Source organism: Chenopodium quinoa, unplaced genomic scaffold (assembly GCF_001683475.1).
Source record: "Chenopodium quinoa cultivar QQ74 unplaced genomic scaffold, ASM168347v1, whole genome shotgun sequence".
NCBI lineage: Eukaryota > Viridiplantae > Streptophyta > Magnoliopsida > Caryophyllales > Amaranthaceae > Chenopodium > Chenopodium quinoa.
Genome location: NW_018744367.1, coordinates 5,847,917 through 5,871,289, shown reverse-complemented (window position 1 = coordinate 5,871,289; position 23,373 = coordinate 5,847,917). Strand labels below are relative to the sequence as shown.

Genomic DNA, 23,373 nt, shown 5'->3' with positions numbered 1-23,373 from the left:
CCAAGTTAAAGCCTTGAAATTCCTTTGAAAAGAATTTCGGATTCCATGCTTCGTTCACATGCCTTCTTGATGTATCTTGCACTTGTACTTTGTGTGAATATTTTCGAACTATAATCAGCTAAAAATAACTAAGAAAAATATAACTAATTTGCAAACTTAAAATGACTAAAGTTTACAATTTATTCAAAGCATAAAAAGAACTAGAATAAACTAGTTAATAAGAACAACAAGAAATTCAAGGGGTTGAATATCTTGCTGCCCAAGGATAGAATGCATAGCACCAAAACATGATGCTACATCTTGAACCATCGAAATGTCCATAACCAAGTTGTTAGGCTTGGCTACAACAGAATGTGTTTGACTTTCATTTGATTCAAATAGCTTTGTTTGAATGCGTTTAACTTTCATTTGATTCAATTAGCTTTGAAGAATACATTTCACTTTCATTTAATTTAAACAACTTTGTTTGAATGTGTTTGACTTTCATTTGACTCAAATAGCTTTATTTGATTGCGTTTGACTTTCATTTGATACAATTAGCTTTGTAGAACGTATTTGACTTTCATTTGATTCAAATAGCTTTATTTGAATGTGTTTGACTTTCATTTGATTCAATTAGCTTTGTTTGAATGTGTTTCACTTTCATTTGATTCAATTAGCTTTGTTGAATGCATTTCACTTTCATTTGATTCAAATAGCTTTGTTTGAATGTGTTTCTCTTTCATTTGATACAATTAGCTTTGTAGAATGTAAATGACTGTCATTTGATTCAAATAGCTTTGTTTGAATGTGTTTGACTTTCATTTGATTCAATTAGCTTAGTAGAATGTATTTGACTTTCATTTGATTCAAATAGCTTTGTTTGAATGTGTTTGACTTTAATTTAATTCAATTAGCTTTGTAGAATGTATTTGACTTTCACTTGATTCGAAAGCTTTATTTGAATGTGTTTGACTTTCGTTAAATTCAATTAGCTTGTTTTGAATGTGTTGACTTTAATTTAATTCAATTGGCTTTGTAGAATGTATTTGACTTCCATTTGATTCAATTAGCTTTGTTTGAATGTATTTGACTTTTATATGATTCAATTAGCTTTGTAGAATGTATTTGACTTTTATGTGATTTAATTAGTTTTGTTTGAATGTGTTTGACTTTCATTTGATTCAATTAGCTTTGTAGAATGTATTTGACTTTCATTTGATTAAAATAGCTTTATTTTAATGTGTTTGACTTTCATTTGATTCAATTAGCTTTGTAGAATGTATTTGACATTCATTTTATTAAAATAGCTTTGTTTGAATGTGTTTGACTTTCATTTGATTCAATGAGCTTTGTAGAATGTATTTGACTTTCATATGATTCGAAATCTTTGTTTGAATGTGTTTGACTTTCATTTGATTCAATTAGCTTTGTTTGAATGTGTTTGACTTTAATTTAATTCAATTAGCTTTGTAGAATGTATTATACTTTTATTTGATTTAATTAGCTTTGTTTGAATGTATTTGATATTTATATGATTCAATTAGCTTTGTAGAATGTATTTAACTTTTGTTTGATTTAATTAGCTTTGTTTGAATGTGTTTGACTTTCATTTGATTCAATTAGCTTTGTAGAATGTAATTGACTTTCATTCGATTAAAATAGCTTTGTTTGAATGTGCTTGACTTTCATTTGATTCAATTAGCTTTGTTGAATGTATTTGACTTTCATTTGATTCAATTAGCTTTGTTTGAATGTGTTTGACTTTTATTTGATTCAATTAGCTTTGTAGAATGTATTTGACTCTCATTTGATTAAAATAGCTTTGTTTGAATGTGCTTGACTTTCATTTGATTCAATTAGCTTTTTTTGAATGTGTTTGACTTTTATTTTATTCAATTAGCTTTGTTGAATGAATTTGACTTTCATTTGATTCAATTAGCTTTGTTGAATGAATTTTACTTTCATTTGATTCAAATAGCTTTATTTGTTTGCGTTTGACTTTCATTTGATACAATTAGCTTTGTAGAACGTATTCGACTTACATTTGATTCAAATAGCTTTGTTTGAATGTGTTTGACTTTCATTTGATTCAATTAGCTTTGTAGAATGTATTTGACTTTCATTTGAGTCAACTAACTTTGTTTGACTGTGTTTGACTTTCATTTGTTTCAATTTGCTTTGTAGAATGTTTTTGACTTTCATTTGATTCAATTAGCTTTGTAGAATGTATTTGACTTTTATTTGATTTAATTAGCTTTGTTGGAATGTATTTGACTGTCATTTGATTCAAATAGCTTTGTTTGAATGTGTTTCACTTTCATTTGATTCAAATAGCTTTGTTTGAATGTGTTTGACTTTCATTTGATTCAATTAGCTTAGTAGAATGTATTTGACTTTCATTTGATTCAAATAGCTTTGTTTGAATGTGTTTGACTTTAATTTAATTCAATTAGCTTTGTAGAATGTATTTGACTTTCACTTGATTCGAAAGCTTTATTTGAATGTGTTTGACTTTCGTTAAATTCAATTAGCTTGTTTTGAATGTGTTTGACTTTAATTTAATTCAATTGGCTTTGTAGAATGTATTTGACTTCCATTTGATTCAATTAGCTTTGTTTGAATGTATTTGACTTTTATATGATTCAATTAGCTTTGTAGAATGTATTTGACTTTTATGTGATTTAATTAGTTTTGTTTGAATGTGTTTGACTTTCATTTGATTCAATTAGCTTTGTAGAATGTATTTGACTTTCATTTGATTAAAATAGCTTTATTTTAATGTGTTTGACTTTCATTTGATTCAATTAGCTTTGTAGAATGTATTTGACATTCATTTTATTAAAATAGCTTTGTTTGAATGTGTTTGACTTTCATTTGATTCAATGAGCTTTGTAGAATGTATTTGACTTTCATATGATTCGAAATCTTTGTTTGAATGTGTTTGACTTTCATTTGATTCAATTAGCTTTGTTTGAATGTGTTTGACTTTAATTTAATTCAATTAGCTTTGTAGAATGTATTATACTTTTATTTGATTTAATTAGCTTTGTTTGAATGTATTTGATATTTATATGATTCAATTAGCTTTGTAGAATGTATTTAACTTTTGTTTGATTTAATTAGCTTTGTTTGAATGTGTTTGACTTTCATTTGATTCAATTAGCTTTGTAGAATGTAATTGACTTTCATTCGATTAAAATAGCTTTGTTTGAATGTGCTTGACTTTCATTTGATTCAATTAGCTTTGTTGAATGTATTTGACTTTCATTTGATTCAATTAGCTTTGTTTGAATGTGTTTGACTTTTATTTGATTCAATTAGCTTTGTAGAATGTATTTGACTCTCATTTGATTAAAATAGCTTTGTTTGAATGTGCTTGACTTTCATTTGATTCAATTAGCTTTGTTTGAATGTGTTTGACTTTTATTTGATTCAATTAGCTTTGTTGAATGAATTTGACTTTCATTTGATTCAATTAGCTTTGTTGAATGAATTTGACTTTCATTTGATTCAAATAGCTTTATTTGTTTGCGTTTGACTTTCATTTGATACAATTAGCTTTGTAGAACGTATTCGACTTACATTTGATTCAAATAGCTTTGTTTGAATGTGTTTGACTTTCATTTGATTCAATTAGCTTTGTAGAATGTATTTGACTTTCATTTGAGTCAAATAACTTTGTTTGACTGTGTTTGACTTTCATTTGTTTCAATTTGCTTTGTAGAATGTTTTTTACTTTCATTTGATTCAATTAGCTTTGTAGAATGTATTTGACTTTTATTTAATTTAATTAGCTTTGTTGGAATGTATTTGACTGTCATTTTGATTCAAATAGCTTTGTTTGAATGTGTTTCACTTTCATTTGATTCAATTAGCTTTGTAGAATGCATTTCACTTTCATTTGATTCAAATAGCTTTGTTTGAATGTGTTTGACTTTCATTTGATACGATTAGCTTTGTAGAATGTATTTGACTGTCATTTGATTCAAATAGCTTTGTTTGAATGTGTTTGACTTTCATTTGATTCAATTAGCTTAGTAGAATGTATTTGACTTTCATTTGATTCAAATAGCTTTGTTTGAATGTGTTTGACTTTCATTTGATTCAATTAGCTTTGTAGAATGTATTTGACTTTCATTTGATTCAAATAGCTTTGTTTGAATGTGTTTGACTTTCATTTGATTCAATTAGCTTTGTAGAATGTATTTGACTTTCATTTGATTTAAATAGCTTTGTTTGAATGTGCTTGACTTTCATTTGATTCAATTAGCTTTGTTTGAATGTGTTTGACCTTTATTTGATTCAATTAGCTTTGTTGAATGAATTTGACTTTCATTTGATTCAATTATCTTTGTTTAAATGTGTTTGACTTTCGTTTGATTCAATTAGCTTTGTAGAACGTATTTGACTCTCATTTGATTCAAATAGCTTTGTTTGAATGGGTTTAACTTTCATTTGATTCAATTATCTTTATAGAATGCATTTCACTTTCATTTGATTTAAATAACTTTGTTTGAATGCGTTTGACTTTCATTTGATTCAAATAGCTTTATTTGAATGTGTTTGACTTTCATTTGTTACAATTAGCTTTGTTGAACGTATTTGACATTCATTTGATTAAAATAGCTTTGTTTGAATATGTTTGACTTTCATTTGATTCAATTAGCTTTAGTTGAATGTGTTTGACTTTCATTTGATTCAATTTGCTTTGTTGAATGTATTTGACTTTCAGTTGATTCCATTAGCTTTGTTTGAATGTGTTTGACTTTCATTTGATTCAATTAGCTTAGTAGAATGTATTTGACTTTCATTTGATTCAATTAGCTTTGTTTGAATGTGTTTGACTTTCATTTGATTCAAATAGCTTTGTTTGAATGCGTTTAACTTTCATTTGATTCAATTAGCTTTGAAGAATACATTTCACTTTCATTTAATTTAAACAACTTTGTTTGAATGTGTTTGACTTTCATTTGACTCAAATAGCTTTATTTGATTGCGTTTGACTTTCATTTGACACTATTAGCTTTGTAGAACGTATTTGACTTTCATTTGATTCAAATAGCTTTATTTGAATGTGTTTGACTTTCATTTGATTCAATTAGCTTTGTTTGAATGTGTTTCACTTTCATTTGATTCAATTAGCTTTGTAGAATGCATTTCACTTTCATTTGATTCAAATAGCTTTGTTTGAATGTGTTTGACTTTCATTTGATACAATTAGCTTTGTAGAATGTATTTGACTGTCATTTGATTCAAATAGCTTTGTTTGAATGTGTTTGACTTTCATTTGATTCAATTAGCTTAGTAGAATATATTTGACTTTCATTTGATTCAAATAGCTTTGTTTGAATGTGTTTGACTTTCATTTGTTTCAATTAGCTTTGTAGAATGTATTTGACTTTCACTTGATTCGAAAGCTTTATTTGAATGTGTTTGACTTTCGTTAAATTCAATTAGCTTGTTTTGAATGTGTTTGACTTTAATTTAATTCAATTAGCTTTGTAGAATGTATTTGACGTCCATTTGATTCAATTAACTTCGTTTGAATGTATTTGACTTTTATATGATTCAATTAGCTTTGTAGAATGTATTTGACTTTTATTTGATTTAATTAGCTTTGTTTGAATGTGTTTGACTTTCATTTGATTCAATTAGCTTTGTAGAATGTATTTGACTTTCGTTTGAATCAAATAACTTTGTTTGACTGTGTTTGACTTTCATTTGATTCAATTTGCTTTGTAGAATGTATTTGACTTTCATTTTCTTCAAATAGCTTTGTTTGAATGTGTTTGACTTTCATTTGATTCAATTAGCTTTGTAGAATGTATTTGACATTCATTTTATTAAAATAGCTTTGTTTGAATGTGTTTGACTTTCATTTGATTCAAATAGCTTTGTTTGAATGTGTTTGACTTTCATTTGATTCAAATAGCTTTATTTGAATGCGTTTGACTTTCATTTGATTCAATGAGCTTTGTTTGAATGTGTTTCATTTTCATTTGATTCAATTAGCTTTGTAGAATGTATTTGACTTTCACTTGATTCGAAAGCTTTGTTTGAATGTGTTTGACTTTCGTTAAATTCAATTAGCTTGTTTTGAATGTGTTTGACTTTAATTTAATTCAATTAGCTTTGTAGAATGTATTTGACTTTCATTTGATTCGAACTCTTTGTTTGAATGTGTTTGACTTTCATTTGATTCAAATAGCTTTGTAGAATGTAATTGACTTTCATTCGATTAAAATAGCTTTGTTTGAATGTGCTTGACTTTCATTTGATTCAATTAGCTTTGTTTGAATGTGTTTGACTTTTATTTGATTCAATTAGCTTTGTTGAATGTATTTGACTTTCATTTGTTACAATTAGCTTTGTTGAACGTATTTGACATTCATTTGATTAAAATAGCTTTGTTTGAATATGTTTGACTTTCATTTGATTCAATTAGCTTTAGTTGAATGTGTTTGACTTTCATTTGATTCAATTTGCTTTGTTGAATGTATTTGACTTTCAGTTGATTCAATTAGCTTTGTTTGAATGTGTTTGACTTTCATTTGATTCAATTAGCTTTGTAGAATGTATTTGACTTTTATTTGATTTAATTAGTTTTGTTTGAATGTATTTGACTCTCATTTGATTCAAATAGCTTTGTAGAATTAATTTACTTTCATTTGATTCAAATAGCGTTGTTTGAATGTGTTTTGACTTTCATTTGATACAATTAGCTTTGTAGAATGTATTTGACTGTCATTTGATTCAAATAGCTTTGTTTGAATGTGTTTGACTTTCATTTGATTCAATTAGCTTAGTAGAATGTATTTGACTTTCATTTGATTCAATTAGCTTTGTTTGAATGTGTTAGACTTTCATTTGATTCAAATAGCTTTGTTTGAATGCGTTTAACTTTCATTTGATTCAATTAGCTTTGAAGAATACATTTCACTTTCATTTAATTTAAACAACTTTGTTTGAATGTGTTTGACTTTCATTTGACTCATATAGCATTATTTGATTGCGTTTTACTTTCATTTGATACAATTAGCTTTGTAGAACGTATTTGACTTTCATTTGATTCAAATAGCTTTATTTGAATGTGTTTGACTTTCATTTGATTCACTTAGCTTTGTTTGAATGTGTTTCACTTTCATTTGATTCAATTAGCTTTGTAGAATGCATTTCACTTTCATTTGATTCAAATAGCTTTGTTTGAATGTGTTTGACTTTCATTTGATACAATTAGCTTTGTAGAATGTATTTGACTGTCATTTGATTCAAATAGCTTTGTTTGAATGTGTTTGACTTTCATTTGATTCAATTAGCTTAGTAGAATGTATTTGACTTTCATTTGATTTAAATAGCTTTGTTTGAATGTGTTGGACTTTCATTTGTTTCAATTAGCTTTGTAGAATGTATTTGACTTTCACTTGATTCGAAATCTTTATTTGAATGTGTTTGACTTTGGTTAAATTCAATTAGCTTGTTTTGAATGTGTTTGACTTTAATTTAATTCAATTAGCTTTGTAGAATGTATTTGACGTCCATTTGATTCAATTAACTTCGTTTGAATGTATTTGACTTTTATATGATTCAATTAGCTTTGTAGAATGTATTTGACTTTTATTTGATTTAATTAGCTTTGTTTGAATGTGTTTGACTTTCATTTGATTCAATTAGCTTTGTAGAATGTATTTGACTTTCGTTTGAATCAAATAACTTTGTTTGACTGTGTTTGACTTTCATTTGATTCAATTTGCTTTGTAGAATGTATTTGACTTTCATTTTTCTTCAAATAGCTTTGTTTGAATGTGTTTGACTTTCATTTGATTCAATTAGCTTTGTTAGAATGTATTTGACATTCATTTTTATTAAAATAGCTTTGTTTGAATGTGTTTTGACTTTCATTTGATTCAATTAGCTTTGTAGAATGTATTTGACTTTCGTTTGAATCAAATAACTTTGTTTGACTGTGTTTGACTTTCATTTGATTCAATTTGCTTTGTAGAATGTATTTGACTTTCATTTTCTTCAAATAGCTTTGTTTGAATGTGTTTGACTTTCATTTGATTCAATTAGCTTTGTAGAATGTATTTGACATTCATTTTATTAAAATAGCTTTGTTTGAATGTGTTTGACTTTCATTTGATTCAAATAGCTTTGTTTGAATGTGTTTGACTTTCATTTGATTCAAATAGCTTTATTTGAATGCGTTTGACTTTCATTTGATTCAATGAGCTTTGTTTGAATGTGTTTCATTTTCATTTGATTCAATTAGCTTTGTAGAATGTATTTGACTTTCACTTGATTCGAAAGCTTTGTTTGAATGTGTTTGACTTTCGTTAAATTCAATTAGCTTGTTTTGAATGTGTTTGACTTTAATTTAATTCAATTAGCTTTGTAGAATGTATTTGACTTTCATTTGATTCGAACTCTTTGTTTGAATGTGTTTGACTTTCATTTGATTCAAATAGCTTTGTAGAATGTAATAGACTTTCATTCGATTAAAATAGCTTGGTTTGAATGTGCTTGACTTTCATTTGATTCAATTAGCTTTGTTTGAATGTGTTTGACTTTCATTTGATTCAATTAGCTTTGTTTGAATGTGTTTGACTTTCATTTGATTCAATTAGCTTTGTTTGAATGTGTTTGACTTTCATTTGATTCAATTAGCTTTGTTGAATGTATTTGACTTTCATTTGATTCAATTAGCTTTGTTTGAATGTGTTTGACTTTCATTTGATTCAAATAGCTTTGTTTGAATGCGTTTAAACTTTCATTTGATTCAATTAGCTTTGAAGAATACATTTCACTTTCATTTAATTTAAACAACTTTGTTTGAATGTGTTTTGACTTTCATTTGACTCAAATAGCTTTATTTGATTGCGTTTGACTTTCATTTGATACAATTAGCTTTGTAGAACGTATTTGACTTTCATTTGATTCAAATAGCTTTATTTGAATGTGTTTGACTTTCATTTGATTCAATTAGCTTTGTTTGAATGTGTTTCACTTTCATTTGATTCAATTAGCTTTGTAGAATGCATTTCACTTTCATTTGATTCAAATAGCTTTGTTTGAATGTGTTTTTTCTTTCATTTGATACAATTAGCTTTGTAGAATTTAAATGACTGTCATTTGATTCAAATAGCTTTGTTTGAATGTGTTTGACTTTCATTTGATTCAATTAGCTTAATAGAATGTATTTGACTTTCATTTGATTCAAATAGCTTTGTTTGAATGTGTTTGACTTTCATTCGTTTCAATTAGCTTTGTAGAATGTATTTGACTTTCACTTGATTCGAAAGCTTTATTTGAATGTGTTTGACTTTCGTTAAATTCAATTAGCTTGTTTTGAATGTGTTTGACTTTAATTTAATTCAATTAGCTTTGTAGAATGTATTTGACTTCCATTTGATTCAATTAGCTTTGTTTGAATGTATTTGACTTTTATATGATTCAATTAGCTTTGTAGAATGTATTTGACTTTTATGTGATTTAATTAGCTTTGTTTGAATGTGTTTGACTTTCATTTGATTCAATTAGCTTTGTAGAATGTATTTGACTTTCATTTGATTCAAATAGCTTTATTTTAATGTGTTTGACTTTCATTTGATTCAATTAGCTTTGTAGAATGTATTTTGACATTCAATTTTTATTAAAATAGCTTTGTTTGAATGTGTTTGACTTTCATTTGATTCAATTAGCTTTGTAGAATGTATTTGACTTTCATTTATTTTTTTTTTTTTTTTTACTTTATTTGATTCGAAATCTTTGTTTGAATGTGTTTGACTTTCATTTGATTCAAATTAGCTTTGTTTGAATGTGGTTTTGACTTTGAATTTAATTCAAATTAGCTTTGTAGAATGTATTTATACTTTTATTTTGATTTAATTAGCTTTGTTTAAAATGTATTTGATATTTATATTGATTCAATTAGCTTTGTAGAATGTATTTAACTTCTTGTTGTTTGATTTAATTAGCTTTGTTTGAATGTGTTTGACTTTCATTTGATTCAATTAGCTTTTGTAGAATGTAATTGACTTTCATTCGATTAAAATAGCTTTGTTTGAATGTGCTTGACTTTCATTTGATTCAATTAGCTTTGTTTTGAATGTGTTTGACTTTCATTTGATTGCAATTAGCTTTGTTGAATGTATTTGACTTTCATTTGATTCAATTAGCTTTGTTTTGAATGTGTTTGACTTTCATTTGATTCAAATAGCTTTGTTTGAATGCGTTGTAACTTTCATTTGATTCAATTAGCTTTGAAGAATACATTTCACTTTCATTTAATTTAAACAACTTTGTTTGAATGTGTTTGACTTTCATTTGACTCAAATAGCTTTATTTGATTGCGTTTGACTTTCATTTGATATAATTAGCTTTGTAGAACATATTTGACTTTCATTTGATTCAAATAGCATTATTTGAATGTGTTTGACTTTCATTTGATTCAATTAGCTTTGTTTGAATGTGTTTCACTTTCATTTGATTCAATTAGCTTTGTAGAATGCATTTCACTTTCATTTGATTCAAATAGCTTTGTTTGAATGTGTTTTTCTTTCATTTGATACAATTAGCTTTGTAGAATGTAAATGACTGTCATTTAATTCAAATAGCTTTGTTTGAATGTGTTTGACTTTCATTTGATTCAATTAGCTTAGTAGAATGTATTTGACTTTCATTTGATTCAAATAGCTTTGTTTGAATGTGTTTGACTTTCATTTGTTTTAATTTGCTTTGTAGAATGTATTTGACTTTCACTTGATTCGAAAGCTTTATTTGAATGTGTTTGACTTTCGTTAAATTCAATTAGCTTGTTTTGAATGTGTTTGACTTTAATTTAATTCAATTAGCTTTGTAGAATGTATTTGACTTCCATTTGATTCAATTAGCTTTGTTTGAATGTATTTGACTTTTATATGATTCAATTAGCTTTGTAGAATGTATTTGACTTTTATTTGATTTAATTAGCTTTGTTTGAATGTGTTTGACTTTCATTTGATTCAATTAGCTTTGTAGAATGTATTTGACTTTCATTTGATTCAAATAGCTTTATTTTAATGTGTTTGACTTTCATTTGATTCAATTAGCTTTGTAGAATGTATTTGACATTCATTTTATTAAAATAGCTTTGTTTGAATGTGTTTGACTTTCATTTGATTCAATGAGCTTTGTAGAATGTATTTGACTTTCATATGATTCGAAATCTTTGTTTGAATGTGTTTGACTTTCATTTGATTCAATTAGCTTTGTTTGAATGTGTTTGACTTTAATTTAATTCAATTAGCTTTGTAGAATGTATTAGACTTTTATTTGATTTAATTGGCTTTGTTTTAATGTATTTGACTCTCATTTGATTCAAATAGCTTTGTTTGAATGTGTTTGACTTTCATTTGATTCAAATAGCTTTGTTTGAATGTGTTTGACTTTCATTTGATTCAATTAGCTTTGTAGAATGTAATTGACTTTCATTCGATTAAAATACCTTTGTTTGAATGTGCTTGACTTTCATTTGATTCAATTAGCTTTGTTTGAATGTGTTTGACTTTCATTTGATTCAATTAGCTTTGTTGAATGTATTTGACTTTCATTTGATTCAATTAGCTTTGTTTGAATGTGTTTGACTTTCTTTTGATTAAAATAGCTTTGTTTGAATGCGTTTAACTTTAATTTGATTCAATTAGCTTTGAAGAATACATTTCATCTTCATTTAATTTAAACAACTTTGTTTGAATGTGTTTGACTTTTATTTGACTCAAATAGCTTTATTTGCTTGTGTTTGACTTTCATTTGATACAATTAGCTTTGTAGAACGTATTTGACTTTCATTTGATTCAAATAGCTTTATTTGAATGTGTATGACTTTCATTTGATTCAATTAGCTTTGTTTGAATGTGTTTCACTTTCATTTGATTCAATTAGCTTTGTAGAATGCATTTCACTTTCATTTGATTCAAATAGCTTTGTTTGAATGTGTTTGACTTTCATTTGATACAATTAGCTTTGTAGAATGTAAATGACTGTCATTTGATTCAAATAGCTTTGTTTGAATGTGTTTGACTTTCATTTGATTCAATTAGCTTAGTAGAATGTATTTGACTTTCATTTGATTCAAATAGCTTTGTTTGAATGTGTTTAACTTTCATTTGTTTCAATTAGCTTTATAGAATGTATTTGACTTTCACTTGATTCGAAAGCTTTATTTGAATTTGTTTGACTTTCGTTAAATTCAATTAGCTTGTTTTGAATGTGTTAGACTTTAATTTAATTCAATTAGCTTTGTAGAATGTATTTGACTTCCATTTGATTCAATTAGCTTTGTTTGAATATATTTGACTTTTATATGATTCAATTATCTTTGTAGAATGTATTTGACTTTTAGTTGATTTAATTAGCTTTGTTTGAATGTGTTTGACTTTCATTTGATTCAATTAGCTTTGTAGAATGTATTTGACTTTCATTTGATTCAAATAGCTTTATTTGAATGTGTTTGACTTTCATTTGATTCAATTAGCTTTGTAGAATGTATTTGACATTCATTTTATTAAAATAGCTTTGTTTGAATGTGTTTGACTTTCATTTGATTCAATTTGCTTTGTAGATTGCATTTCACTTTCATTTGATTTATATAGCTTTGTTTGAATGTGTTTGACTTTCATTTAATTTAAAAGGCATTGTTTTGAATTTGTTTGACTTTCATTTGTTTCAATTAGCTTTTTTGAATGTGTTTGACTTTCATTTGATTCAATTAGCTTTGTTTGAATGTCTTTGACTTTCATTTGATTCAATTAGCTTTGTTTGAATGTCTTTGACTTTCATTTGATTCAATTAGCTTTGTAGAATGTATTTGACTTTCATTTGATTCAAATAGCTTTGTAGAATGTATTTTACTGTCATTTGATTCAAATAGCTTTGTTTGAATGTGTTTGAATTTCATTTAATTCAATTTGCTTTGTAGAATGCATTTCACTTTCATTTGATTTATATAGCTTTGTTTGAATGTGTTTGACTTTCATTTAAATTAAAAAGATTTTTTTGAATGTGTTTGACTTTCATTTGATTTAAACGGCTTTGTTTGAATGTGTTTAACTTTTATTTGATTCAATTAGCTTTGTAGAATGTATTTTACTTTTATTTGATTTAATTAGCTTTGTTTAAATTTATTTGACTATCATTTGATTCAAATAGCTTTATTTGAATATGTTTGACTTTCATTTGATTCAATTAGCTTTGTAGAATGTATTTGACTTTCATTTGATTGAAATAGCTTTATTTGAATGTGTTTGACTTTCATTTGATTCAATTAGCTTTGTAGAATGTATTTGACTATCATTTGATTCGAAATCTTTGTTTGAATGTGTTTGACTTTCATTTGATTCAATTAGCTTTGTTTGAATGTGTTTGACTTTAATTTAATTCAATTAGCTTTGTAGAATGTATTAGACTTTTATTTGATTTAATTGGCTTTGTTTTAATGTATTTGACTCTCATTTGATTCAAATAGCTTTGTTTGAATGTGTTTGACTTTCATTTGATTCAAATAGCTTTGTTTGAATGTGTTTGACTTTCATTTGATTCAATTAGCTTTGTAGAATGTATTTGACTTTCATTTGATTAAAATAGCTTTGTTTGAATGTGCTTGAATGTCATCTGATTCAATTAGCTTTGTTTGAATGTGTTTGACTTTCATTTGATTCAATTAGCTTTGTTGAATGTAATTGACTTTCATTCGATTAAAATAGCTTTGTTTGAATGTGCTTGACTTTCATTTGATTCAATTAGCTTTGTTTGAATGTGTTTGACTTTCATTTGATTCAATTAGCTTTGTTTGAATGTGTTTGACTTTAATTTAATTCAATTAGCTTTGTAGAATGTATTAGACCTTTATTTGATTTAATTAGCTTTGTTTTAATGTATTTGACTCTCATTTGATTCAAATAGCTTTGTTTGAATGTGTTTGACTTTCATTTGATTCAATTAGCTTAGTAGAATGTATTTGACTTTCATTTGATTCAAATAGCTTTGTTTGAATGTGTTTGACTTTCATTTGTTTCAATTAGCTTTGTAGAATGTATTTGACTTTCACTTGATTCGAAAGCTTTATTTGAATGTGTTTGACTTTCTTTAAATACAATTTGCTTGTTTTGAATGTGTTTTGATTAGGGGATTTTTATCCACCAATCACCGTCTGACAAGTGGACCAACCAGGTTCCGCCACGTGTCCTTCACGAAGGCCAATAGGAGCCTGCCACGTGTCAATCACATATACGTCCTCTACGGACCAATCGAGGCACGCCACGTGTCCACCCATGCCAAATGGGAAAACCGGCCAACAAGGCCCAATCCTGTCTATAGGCCCGGTCAGCCCTAGGTTTACCCTAAACCTAGAGAGTGGCACGCTTCTCAAGACTATAAATACTTAATTAATCCTCATTAATTAAGCGATCAAGAAATCAAGAGAACAGAGAAGAACAGAAACATTACGGAACACTAATAACCGGCTAATCTCGCTAACAAAGCAGATTACCAACATTAAATACTCTCACCTAGAGAGGTCTTATTACTTTAATTTCCGTATTAATTACTCCTTAATCAGGTACTAACTTGACCGTTGGAGGCGGAGCTCTCAGGAGTCTCCGTTATTTTGCAGGTACAGGCGTCTGGTTCCAGTCTCTGAATTGTAACTCTCCCGCAGGACATCAGAAAACCCCGAAACATTTGGCGCCGTCTGTGGGGAGAGTACTTCAGAGATGGCATCCAAGTCTGCACCGACTCCTGAAGAGAGGCGTCCCCTAAACGACCCTCAAGTTCAGTCGGACCATGACACCGAAAGTGAATTTGAAGTTGAAACTCATACAGCTCCAGACGGGACCCTAAGGGCCCGACGTACCCGTCATACCGAAAGGAGGGAACGGGAGCATCTTCATACAGGAAGCGAGCCAGCAGGCGCACCGCTTGCTCGGCAACAGCCGACTGATGGGTCTGCTCCCATCACAAGGAACGAACTCATGACCTTCATGAGGGACTTTAAGGGAGAGATTCAAGAGTTGATCAACAAAAAGCCGCCTGCTTCAGTCAAAGAGCAGTCGGCCAAAAAACCTTCCACTTCACTAAAGAGGAAGCCAGTTCAAGGGCGAGAGGCGACTCCTCATCCTAAATCCAAGAAGCGGGAGCCACTTGCTCTTGATTTCACAAAATTCCGTTATCCTACGGGAAATAGGAAACCGGTTCGTCATATTCAGGCGGACGGGTCAAAGCAAACGTTCACAGATGCTCGGCTACTGCTAGAGCAGAAGAAGAGTGACCGATTGTCAGAGTCGGCTTCTACTTCAAATTTTCAAGACAGTTTGCGAAATGCCTCGATGAGGCATACTCGGTCGTACCATGAGAGTCAGTCAGGCGGCACCTCCCGTCAGTCCGGCTTTCATAGCGCCCAGGCGGTACCAAACTTACCATTTGTGCCGCAACAACAGTATTTTATGCAGCCACCTCCATTTGGTGGACCTGCAGCAAAAAACGTCCAACCTATGGACTGGCAGCTACGGTTGCTTAGACTAGGTGAACAACCGTCGGCCTTCTCCAAGGAAATTACTGAAGCCGCTCAGCCGGCCAAAGTAAAAAATGTACTAGTAGGCGCCTATGACGGCACTACTAATCCAGAAGACCATCTGATGGAATTCACCAACCTGATGTACCTTCAAGGGTTGGATGATCCCACTTGGTGCAAGTGTTTCCCATCGACTCTCAAGGGAATCGCACAGCAATGGTTCGGCAACCTGCCGACTGGTTGTGTAAACAGCTTCAGGACGCTTGCTTACTTATTTGCCTCCAACTTCGCCATGAACATCCCTGCGAAGAAAACGACCCTTAATTTGGGAACAATTCAGCAGGGCGAGAAGGAGGGGCTTCGTTCTTACATCAGGCGGTTCAACCTGATGAGAATACAGATTCAAGGGTTACCGGATGAGGTAGCTTATACTGACTTTTTTAGAGGTCTCAAAGACGGGTCTACCTTCAAATTTGATTTAGTTCGAAAAAGGGTGGCGACTCTTCAAGAGGCCTTGATTGAAGCAGAAGCCTATATACAGGCGACTGATCTGTGTACGATAAAACAGTCGGACGGAAAAAGGTTCGACAAAAGAGAAGGACGACAGAAACAGTCGTCTAACAAAGATGAGAAAAGAAAAGAGGTCTGGGCGGTTGATTCCTCTAAACAGCCGGCCCAGAAAAAGAAAAAAGAATTCAAACCATACTCCCCAAAGTATGTGTTTAACAAGGATAACCAGTTTATCCTAAAAGAAATAAAGGGACGGTTCTCAATTGAGAAGCCGGTCCCCATGAAGGGTTCTGCAAACAACCGGAACCAAGACAAAATCTGTGCTTATCATGATGACGTTGGTCATCACACCAATGACTGCATCAGTCTCATGCGGTACCTAGACCGCTTGGCTGAGCAAGGTGATCTTGACACATATGTCAAGAAATCTACGGGGAACACTTCCTCAAAAAAGCAGTCGGCCAAAAAGAATCAACAGGCCGACAGTTCCGATACAGATGATGCAGTCGTCTACACCATTGCAGGCGGCTTCTCAGGAGGCGGCCCCACTATTAGGGGCAACAAAGATAATATAAGGCGGTTAGATGTAAATTCCGTTCACCAAGAACGGCCGTCCAAATATACATTTCCTGAGATTGTCATCACTGAAGAGGATCTAGGAGGGGTAAGGGGGCCGCATGACGACCCTCTCGTTATTGAATGTAAAGTGGCCAACCAAAGAGTTGGCCGAATCCTCATAGATACCGGGAGCTCCTCAGATCTCATCAGCAGCAAATGTCTGTCAAAACTGAAATATCAGACGGACTGCATACATCCGTCCTCCCACCCTTTAATAGGGTTTTGAGGAGGAGTCGTCCACCCACTGGGACGAGTATATTTACCCATTCGCCTGGGCGAAAAAGGGGAAGGACGACACATGGTAGTCCGGTTCCTAGTAGTAGAGGAACTCTCGGCCTACAACATGATTCTGGGTCGACCAACCCTGAATAATTCCAAGGCTGTTATAATCCCGTCTCTTATGCTGCTTAAGTTTGAGAGGGATAATGGAACAGTCGGCTCCCTAAGGGGAGATCAGAGGACGGCCCGAGAGTGCTATCTCTCGGATGTCAAGCCCACTGTTATGGCCACTGGGTCAAGTGGAGAAAAAACAGACCTTGACAATGTCAAGGAGAGTGCGCCTGTTCAAGAAACAGGCGACAAAAAGAGAAAGGCGTCCCAGACAGAGTCCGCAAGAAAAGCAAGAAAATAGCAATCATTGGCAGAGGAGCGGCCGGATGAGTTCCGCCCTCAGCCGGTTGGTGAGCATGCGGACCTGATCTTAGACGACTCACGTCCTGACCGAACAGTCAAAGTTGGGACGACTGCTCTGAGAAACCTTGGTGACGACTTTCACAATCTATTGAAAGAATACAAGGACATCTTTGCATTTGAAGTCCATGAAATGCCAGGCATTAGTCCTGATCTGGCAGTACATAAACTCGCTGTGGATCCGAAAAAGAAGCCGGTACGGCAAAAGAAGCGGAACCATGGCGAAGAAAGAAGTCAGGCGGCAGCCGCCGAAGTTAAAAAATTACTTGATGCAGGGTTCATTCGGCAATGTTACTTCCCAGACTGGGTTGCAACTAGGAATCTTCTTAATTTCTGTTATTTTAGTTTAAAATAATTTCTAAGTCAATTAGGAATTGTTTTAAGAAGTTTTAGTTTAATTAGAACTAGTCTTATTACTAGTTTCCTAGTTCCATTAGAATTGGTTTTCCTATTCTATCTAGGATACTTGGGGATCAAGGCTAGGGTTTTTTTTCCTAGTTCGAATAGACTTAGGAATAGTTAGTTTAGTCTATAAATAAGGGATTTTTCGTGGCTTTGGATACACAACCAAAACCAGAAAATTCAATACAAGTTTATTGTTTGTTTTGCTTAATTGCTTACAAATTCTTTTGCTAGTTTTCAATTCAAGGAGTTGTTTTGATAATTAGAACGTTCAATTCTTAGTTCTAGGAGTAGTCTAAGTTTTGTTCATCAAAGTACTTAGTTCCAGGAGTGGTCTAGGTAATTTGAGAGGCGTTGAATTCGTTCCAGGAGTGGTCGTTTTCAAAGTCATATCCGGTTCGTTATTCTTAAGTTGTTCGATTTTCTTAGGAAATTCGAAGGGCTTGTGTTACTGTGGATCAAGAGGGAAATTCTTTTGAAGAGCCAATCATATTGGTTTTAAGGCCAATAGGGTTCGAGCTTGGAGTAAAGAATCAAGAATGGTTAACATGCGCAGCCATTGAAGAAAAAGTCAAGGACCAGTTAGGTTCCAACGACAGCAGCGGCGGCGACGCGCCGATCTGGGTGCCACGCGCCGGCTCCCTAGCTCCGGCCTGAGTCCAGCTACACGTTGGTGGGGCGCGTGTCGATGATGGCAGCGCGTGAGACGGTGGTTCGGCGGCAGTACGAAAAGAAAGATTTTCCTAACTTAGTTTTTTCTAGAGTTTTTGCTTGCAAGTTTTTACCTTTCACTTGAAAGGGTTTTTCTTGGTTTAAGCAATTAGGAATCTTCTTAATTTCTGTTATTTTAGTTTAAAATAATTTCTAAGTCAATTAGGAATTGTTTTAAGAAGTTTTAGTTTAATTAGAACTAGTCTTATTACTAGTTTCCTAGTTCCATTAGAATTGGTTTTCCTATTCTATCTAGGATACTTGGGGATCAAGGCTAGGGTTTTTTTTCCTAGTTCGAATAGACTTAGGAATAGTTAGTTTAGTCTATAAATAAGGGATTTTTCGTGGCTTTGGATACACAACCAAAACCAGAAAATTCAATACAAGTTTATTGTTTGTTTTGCTTAATTGCTTACAAATTCTTTTGCTAGTTTTCAATTCAAGGAGTTGTTTTGATAATTAGAACGTTCAATTCTTAGTTCTAGGAGTAGTCTAAGTTTTGTTCATCAAAGTACTTAGTTCCAGGAGTGGTCTAGGTAATTTGAGAGGCGTTGAATTCGTTCCAGGAGTGGTCGTTTTCAAAGTCATATCCGGTTCGTTATTCTTAAGTTGTTCGATTTTCTTAGGAAATTCGAAGGGCTTGTGTTACTGTGGATCAAGAGGGAAATTCTTTTGAAGAGCCAATCATATTGGTTTTAAGGCCAATAGGGTTCGAGCTTGGAGTAAAGAATCAAGAATGGTTAACATGCGCAGCCATTGAAGAAAAAGTCAAGGACCAGTTAGGTTCCAACGACAGCAGCGGCGGCGACGCGCCGATCTGGGTGCCACGCGCCGGCTCCCTAGCTCCGGCCTGAGTCCAGCTACACGTTGGTGGGGCGCGTGTCGATGATGGCAGCGCGTGAGACGGTGGTTCGGCGGCAGTACGAAAAGAAAGATTTTCCTAACTTAGTTTTTTCTAGAGTTTTTGCTTGCAAGTTTTTACCTTTCACTTGAAAGGGTTTTTTCTTGGTTTAAGCAATTAGGAATCTTCTTAATTTCTGTTATTTTAGTTTAAAATAATTTCTAAGTCAATTAGGAATTGTTTTAAGAAGTTTTAGTTTAATTAGAACTAGTCTTATTACTAGTTTCCTAGTTCCATTAGAATTGGTTTTCCTATTCTATCTAGGATACTTGGGGATCAAGGCTAGGGTTTTTTTTCCTAGTTCGAATAGACTTAGGAATAGTTAGTTTAGTCTATAAATAAGGGATTTTTCGTGGCTTTGGATACACAACCAAAACCAGAAAATTCAATACAAGTTTATTGTTTGTTTTGCTTAATTGCTTACAAATTCTTTTGCTAGTTTTCAATTCAAGGAGTTGTTTTGATAATTAGAACGTTCAATTCTTAGTTCTAGGAGTAGTCTAAGTTTTGTTCATCAAAGTACTTAGTTCCAGGAGTGGTCTAGGTAATTTGAGAGGCGTTGAATTCGTTCCAGGAGTGGTCGTTTTCAAAGTCATATCCGGTTCGTTATTCTTAAGTTGTTCGATTTTCTTAGGAAATTCGAAGGGCTTGTGTTACTTGTGTGATTTTAGATTCTTTATTAAGTTAAGGGGTTCAAATCCACATCAAATTGGTATCAGATTTCAGGGGTTTTTGATCGTTCAACAATTCGTTCATCAAATCGCACTTGTTCTCGGATAACCAGTTTTTCTGTCAACTTCAGAAGGCTCGTTCTCCTTCGTTACAAGGTCTTTTCAGGTGATTCTTTTTTTGATTTTGGGTGAAATTTTGTCTAATTTCAGCCTGTGAAATTTCGGAATTTTTCGAGTTCGTTTGCTATTAAACTGGACTGTTTTCCGAAACTGTGTCAGTTTTGGTCCGATTTAATACTTACTGCTCGTTGTGTGCGATTTTGTTCCAAGTTGTGTTGCGATTTTTGTGGGATATACCTGTGTGGATAAGGGTTCTTTTAAGTCTTTTTTTTGTCTTATAATTATGGAGGAAGCTTTGAGCAAACTCATGGATGAATTTGCAAGATTGCAAGATAATACGGAGGCACGTTTTAATGCTTTTTCACAATTATTGCTTGATAAAAAGAAAAAGAAGAAAAAACGGCATGATAGTGATAGTGATGCTTCTAGTAGTGATGATGACACTCATAATAAGAATAAGATCGATGATAAAGGTATCAAGCTTGATGATTTTACGGGTCTAGGAAGCCCCGAAGATTTTCTTGAGTGGGCGAGACACTTAGAGAAAATTTCAGATTATAAAGGTTTTGATGATTCTCAACGTTTCAAAATTGCTTATATACGACTCACTAAGAATGCGGGAATTTGGTTCGATAATTTAAAGACTCGACGTGCTAGAGCAGGGAAGGATAAGATCAAGACATGGACAGTTTTGAAGAAGAAGATGCGTTCTAAATACCTTCCACATGATTTCGAACAAATTCTATATGTGAAACTCACTATGTTGACACAAGATACTAAGAGTGTTAATGAATATATTGCTGAATTTGATAAACTAACCTCTCTTTGTGATTTGGAGGAGAAAGAACCATTGCGGATTGCTCGATTCCTTAAGGGTCTTAATCGACCTATTGCTAAGAAGATTGAATTGAGTACTTATGAGTCATTCAATGATGTGTGCAAACTAGCTTTAAAAATTGAAAGTCATTGGCTCGAAGATAAGAAGAGCACAAGTACAAAGAGTTTTGGTACCAAGTTCTCACAAGAGACCAAAACAAGCAAAACTTTCAAGCCTTTTAAACCGAGTTCCTACGAGTCTAAGGGAGAAAGCTCAACAAGTGGAGAAAAGAAATTTGTTAAGATATCTAAAGAAGAGTTCGAATCCCGAATTAGGTGTTTCAAATGTCAAGGAAAGGGACATAGGTCGGATCAATGTCCTTCCAAGAAAGCTCTCACAATAAGACAATACGAACAACAAGTAGAAGAAGAGAAACACATAGTTTTTGGGTGTGACGATGAGGAATCCGAAACTAAGGCAACAAGTAGTGAGGAAGAGAACGATGAGATTGATCCCGAAGATGATGAACAAGTGCTTGTGTTAAGGAAGATCCTCCATGCCGAAGCAAACCCTAACAAATCTCAACGTGAAAACTTATTCCATACTCGTTGCAAAGTAGGAGATAGATCATGCAAGGTGATCATTGATAGTGGTTCATGTACCAATGTGGCGTCCACAGAGATGGTTACTAAGCTCAACCTTCCAACAAGAGTACATGAGAATCCTTACAAGTTGAGTTGGCTTGATGATTCTAAGGGACTTCATGTGAAGAAACAAGCCTTAGTAAGCTTTTCCATTGGCAAATACAAAGAAAAGTTATGGTGTGATATTATTCCTATGAGTGCTTGTCACCTTCTTTTAGGGAGACCTTGGCAATTTGATCGTCAAGTTACACATGATGGTGAGGCAAATACTTATTCGGTCAAAATAGGAAACAAAAGGTTCAAACTCAATCCTCTACCCCCTAATTCAAGCTACGGTCATACCAAAGATAAAGAGAAGCAAGTGCCGAATTTCTTTTTGAATGCTAAGGAACTTGAGAGTGAAGTAGAAAAGGGAGCCACGGTCTTTGCCTTAGTGATAAAAGAGGCGAAATCCACAAGTTCCTCAACAAACATGCACATAGAAGAGTTGCTAGATGAATTTAAGGATGTGTTCCCAGAGGAACTTCCTAAAGGTCTACCTCCTTTGCGTGGAATAGAGCATGCTATTGATCTTATTCCCGGAGCTCCTCTACCTAATAAACCAGCCTATAGGTGCGATCCTACGGCTTCCCAAGAGCTTCAAAGACAAATAGAGGAATTGATTGAAAGAGGCTATGTTCGTGAAAGCATGAGCCCTTGTGCGGTTCCAGCTTTACTAGTTCCAAAGAAAGATGGTACATGGAGAATGTGTATTGATTCAAGAGCGGTCAACAACATTACTATCAAGTATCGATTTCCTATGCCACGACTAGAAGATATGCTTGATGAGTTACATGGTTCTATCATATTTTCCAAGATCGATCTTAGAAGTGGCTACCATCAAATGCGAATTAGAGAAGGAGATGAATGGAAGACTGCTTTCAAAACTAAGCAAGGATTATATGAATGGATGGTCATGCCCTTTGGGCTATGCAATGCGCCAAGTTCATTCATGAGGCTCATGAACGAGGTACTTAGACCCTTCTTAAATAAGTTCATTGTCGTTTACCTTGATGATATATTAGTCTATAGTCGAGATAATATTGAACATATTGATGCTAAGAAACGGCTTGAAGTTTTTAAGAGGACATGTGAACAAGTTAAAGTAAGGATTGAGAAGATGAATAACGTCTACAAAGAAAGGTCAAACAAAAAGCGCAAGCAACCTACATTCAAGCCGGGAGATCTTGTTTGGTTACACTTAAGGAAGGAAAGATTTCCAAACAAAAGGAAGAACAAGCTCATGCCTAGAGCTGACGGCCCTTTTGAGGTTTTGGAAGTTTATGGTGATAGTGCTTACAAACTTGATTTACCAAGCGAATATGGTAATGTAAGTGCTACTTTTAATGTTGGTGATTTGACTCCTTACCTAGATGATGTGAATTTGAGGACAAATTCTTTTGAAGAGGGGGAGAATGATGTGGATCAAGAGGGAAATTCTTTTGAAGAGCCAATCATATTGGTTTTAAGGCCAATAGGGTTCGAGCTTGGAGTAAAGAATCAAGAATGGTTAACATGCGCAGCCATTGAAGAAAAAGTCAAGGACCAGTTAGGTTCCAACGACAGCAGCGGCGGCGACGCGCCGATCTAGGTGCCACGCGCCGGCTCCCTAGCTCCGGCCTGAGTCCAGCTACACGTTGGTGGGGCGCGTGTCGATGATGGCAGCGCGTGAGACGGTGGTTCGGCGGCAGTACGAAAAGAAAGATTTTCCTAACTTAGTTTTT

At 32.5% G+C, this 23,373-nt stretch overlaps 1 protein-coding gene across 1 annotated transcript in view; it reads left to right on the top strand.

Annotated features, from left to right (window-relative positions):
• The window catches only part of LOC110696711, an 81,647-nt gene extending 58,616 nt beyond the window's left edge, over positions 1-23,031 (top strand). Inside the window, exons 2-5 of the mRNA XM_021874065.1 lie at positions 20,535-20,856; positions 21,097-21,765; positions 21,829-22,979; positions 23,023-23,031. Coding sequence (XP_021729757.1) covers positions 20,535-20,856; positions 21,097-21,765; positions 21,829-22,979; positions 23,023-23,031 — 2,151 coding nt within the window. The remainder of the gene's footprint in view (positions 1-20,534; positions 20,857-21,096; positions 21,766-21,828; positions 22,980-23,022) is intronic.
• Positions 23,032-23,373: the final 342 nt, after the last annotated feature.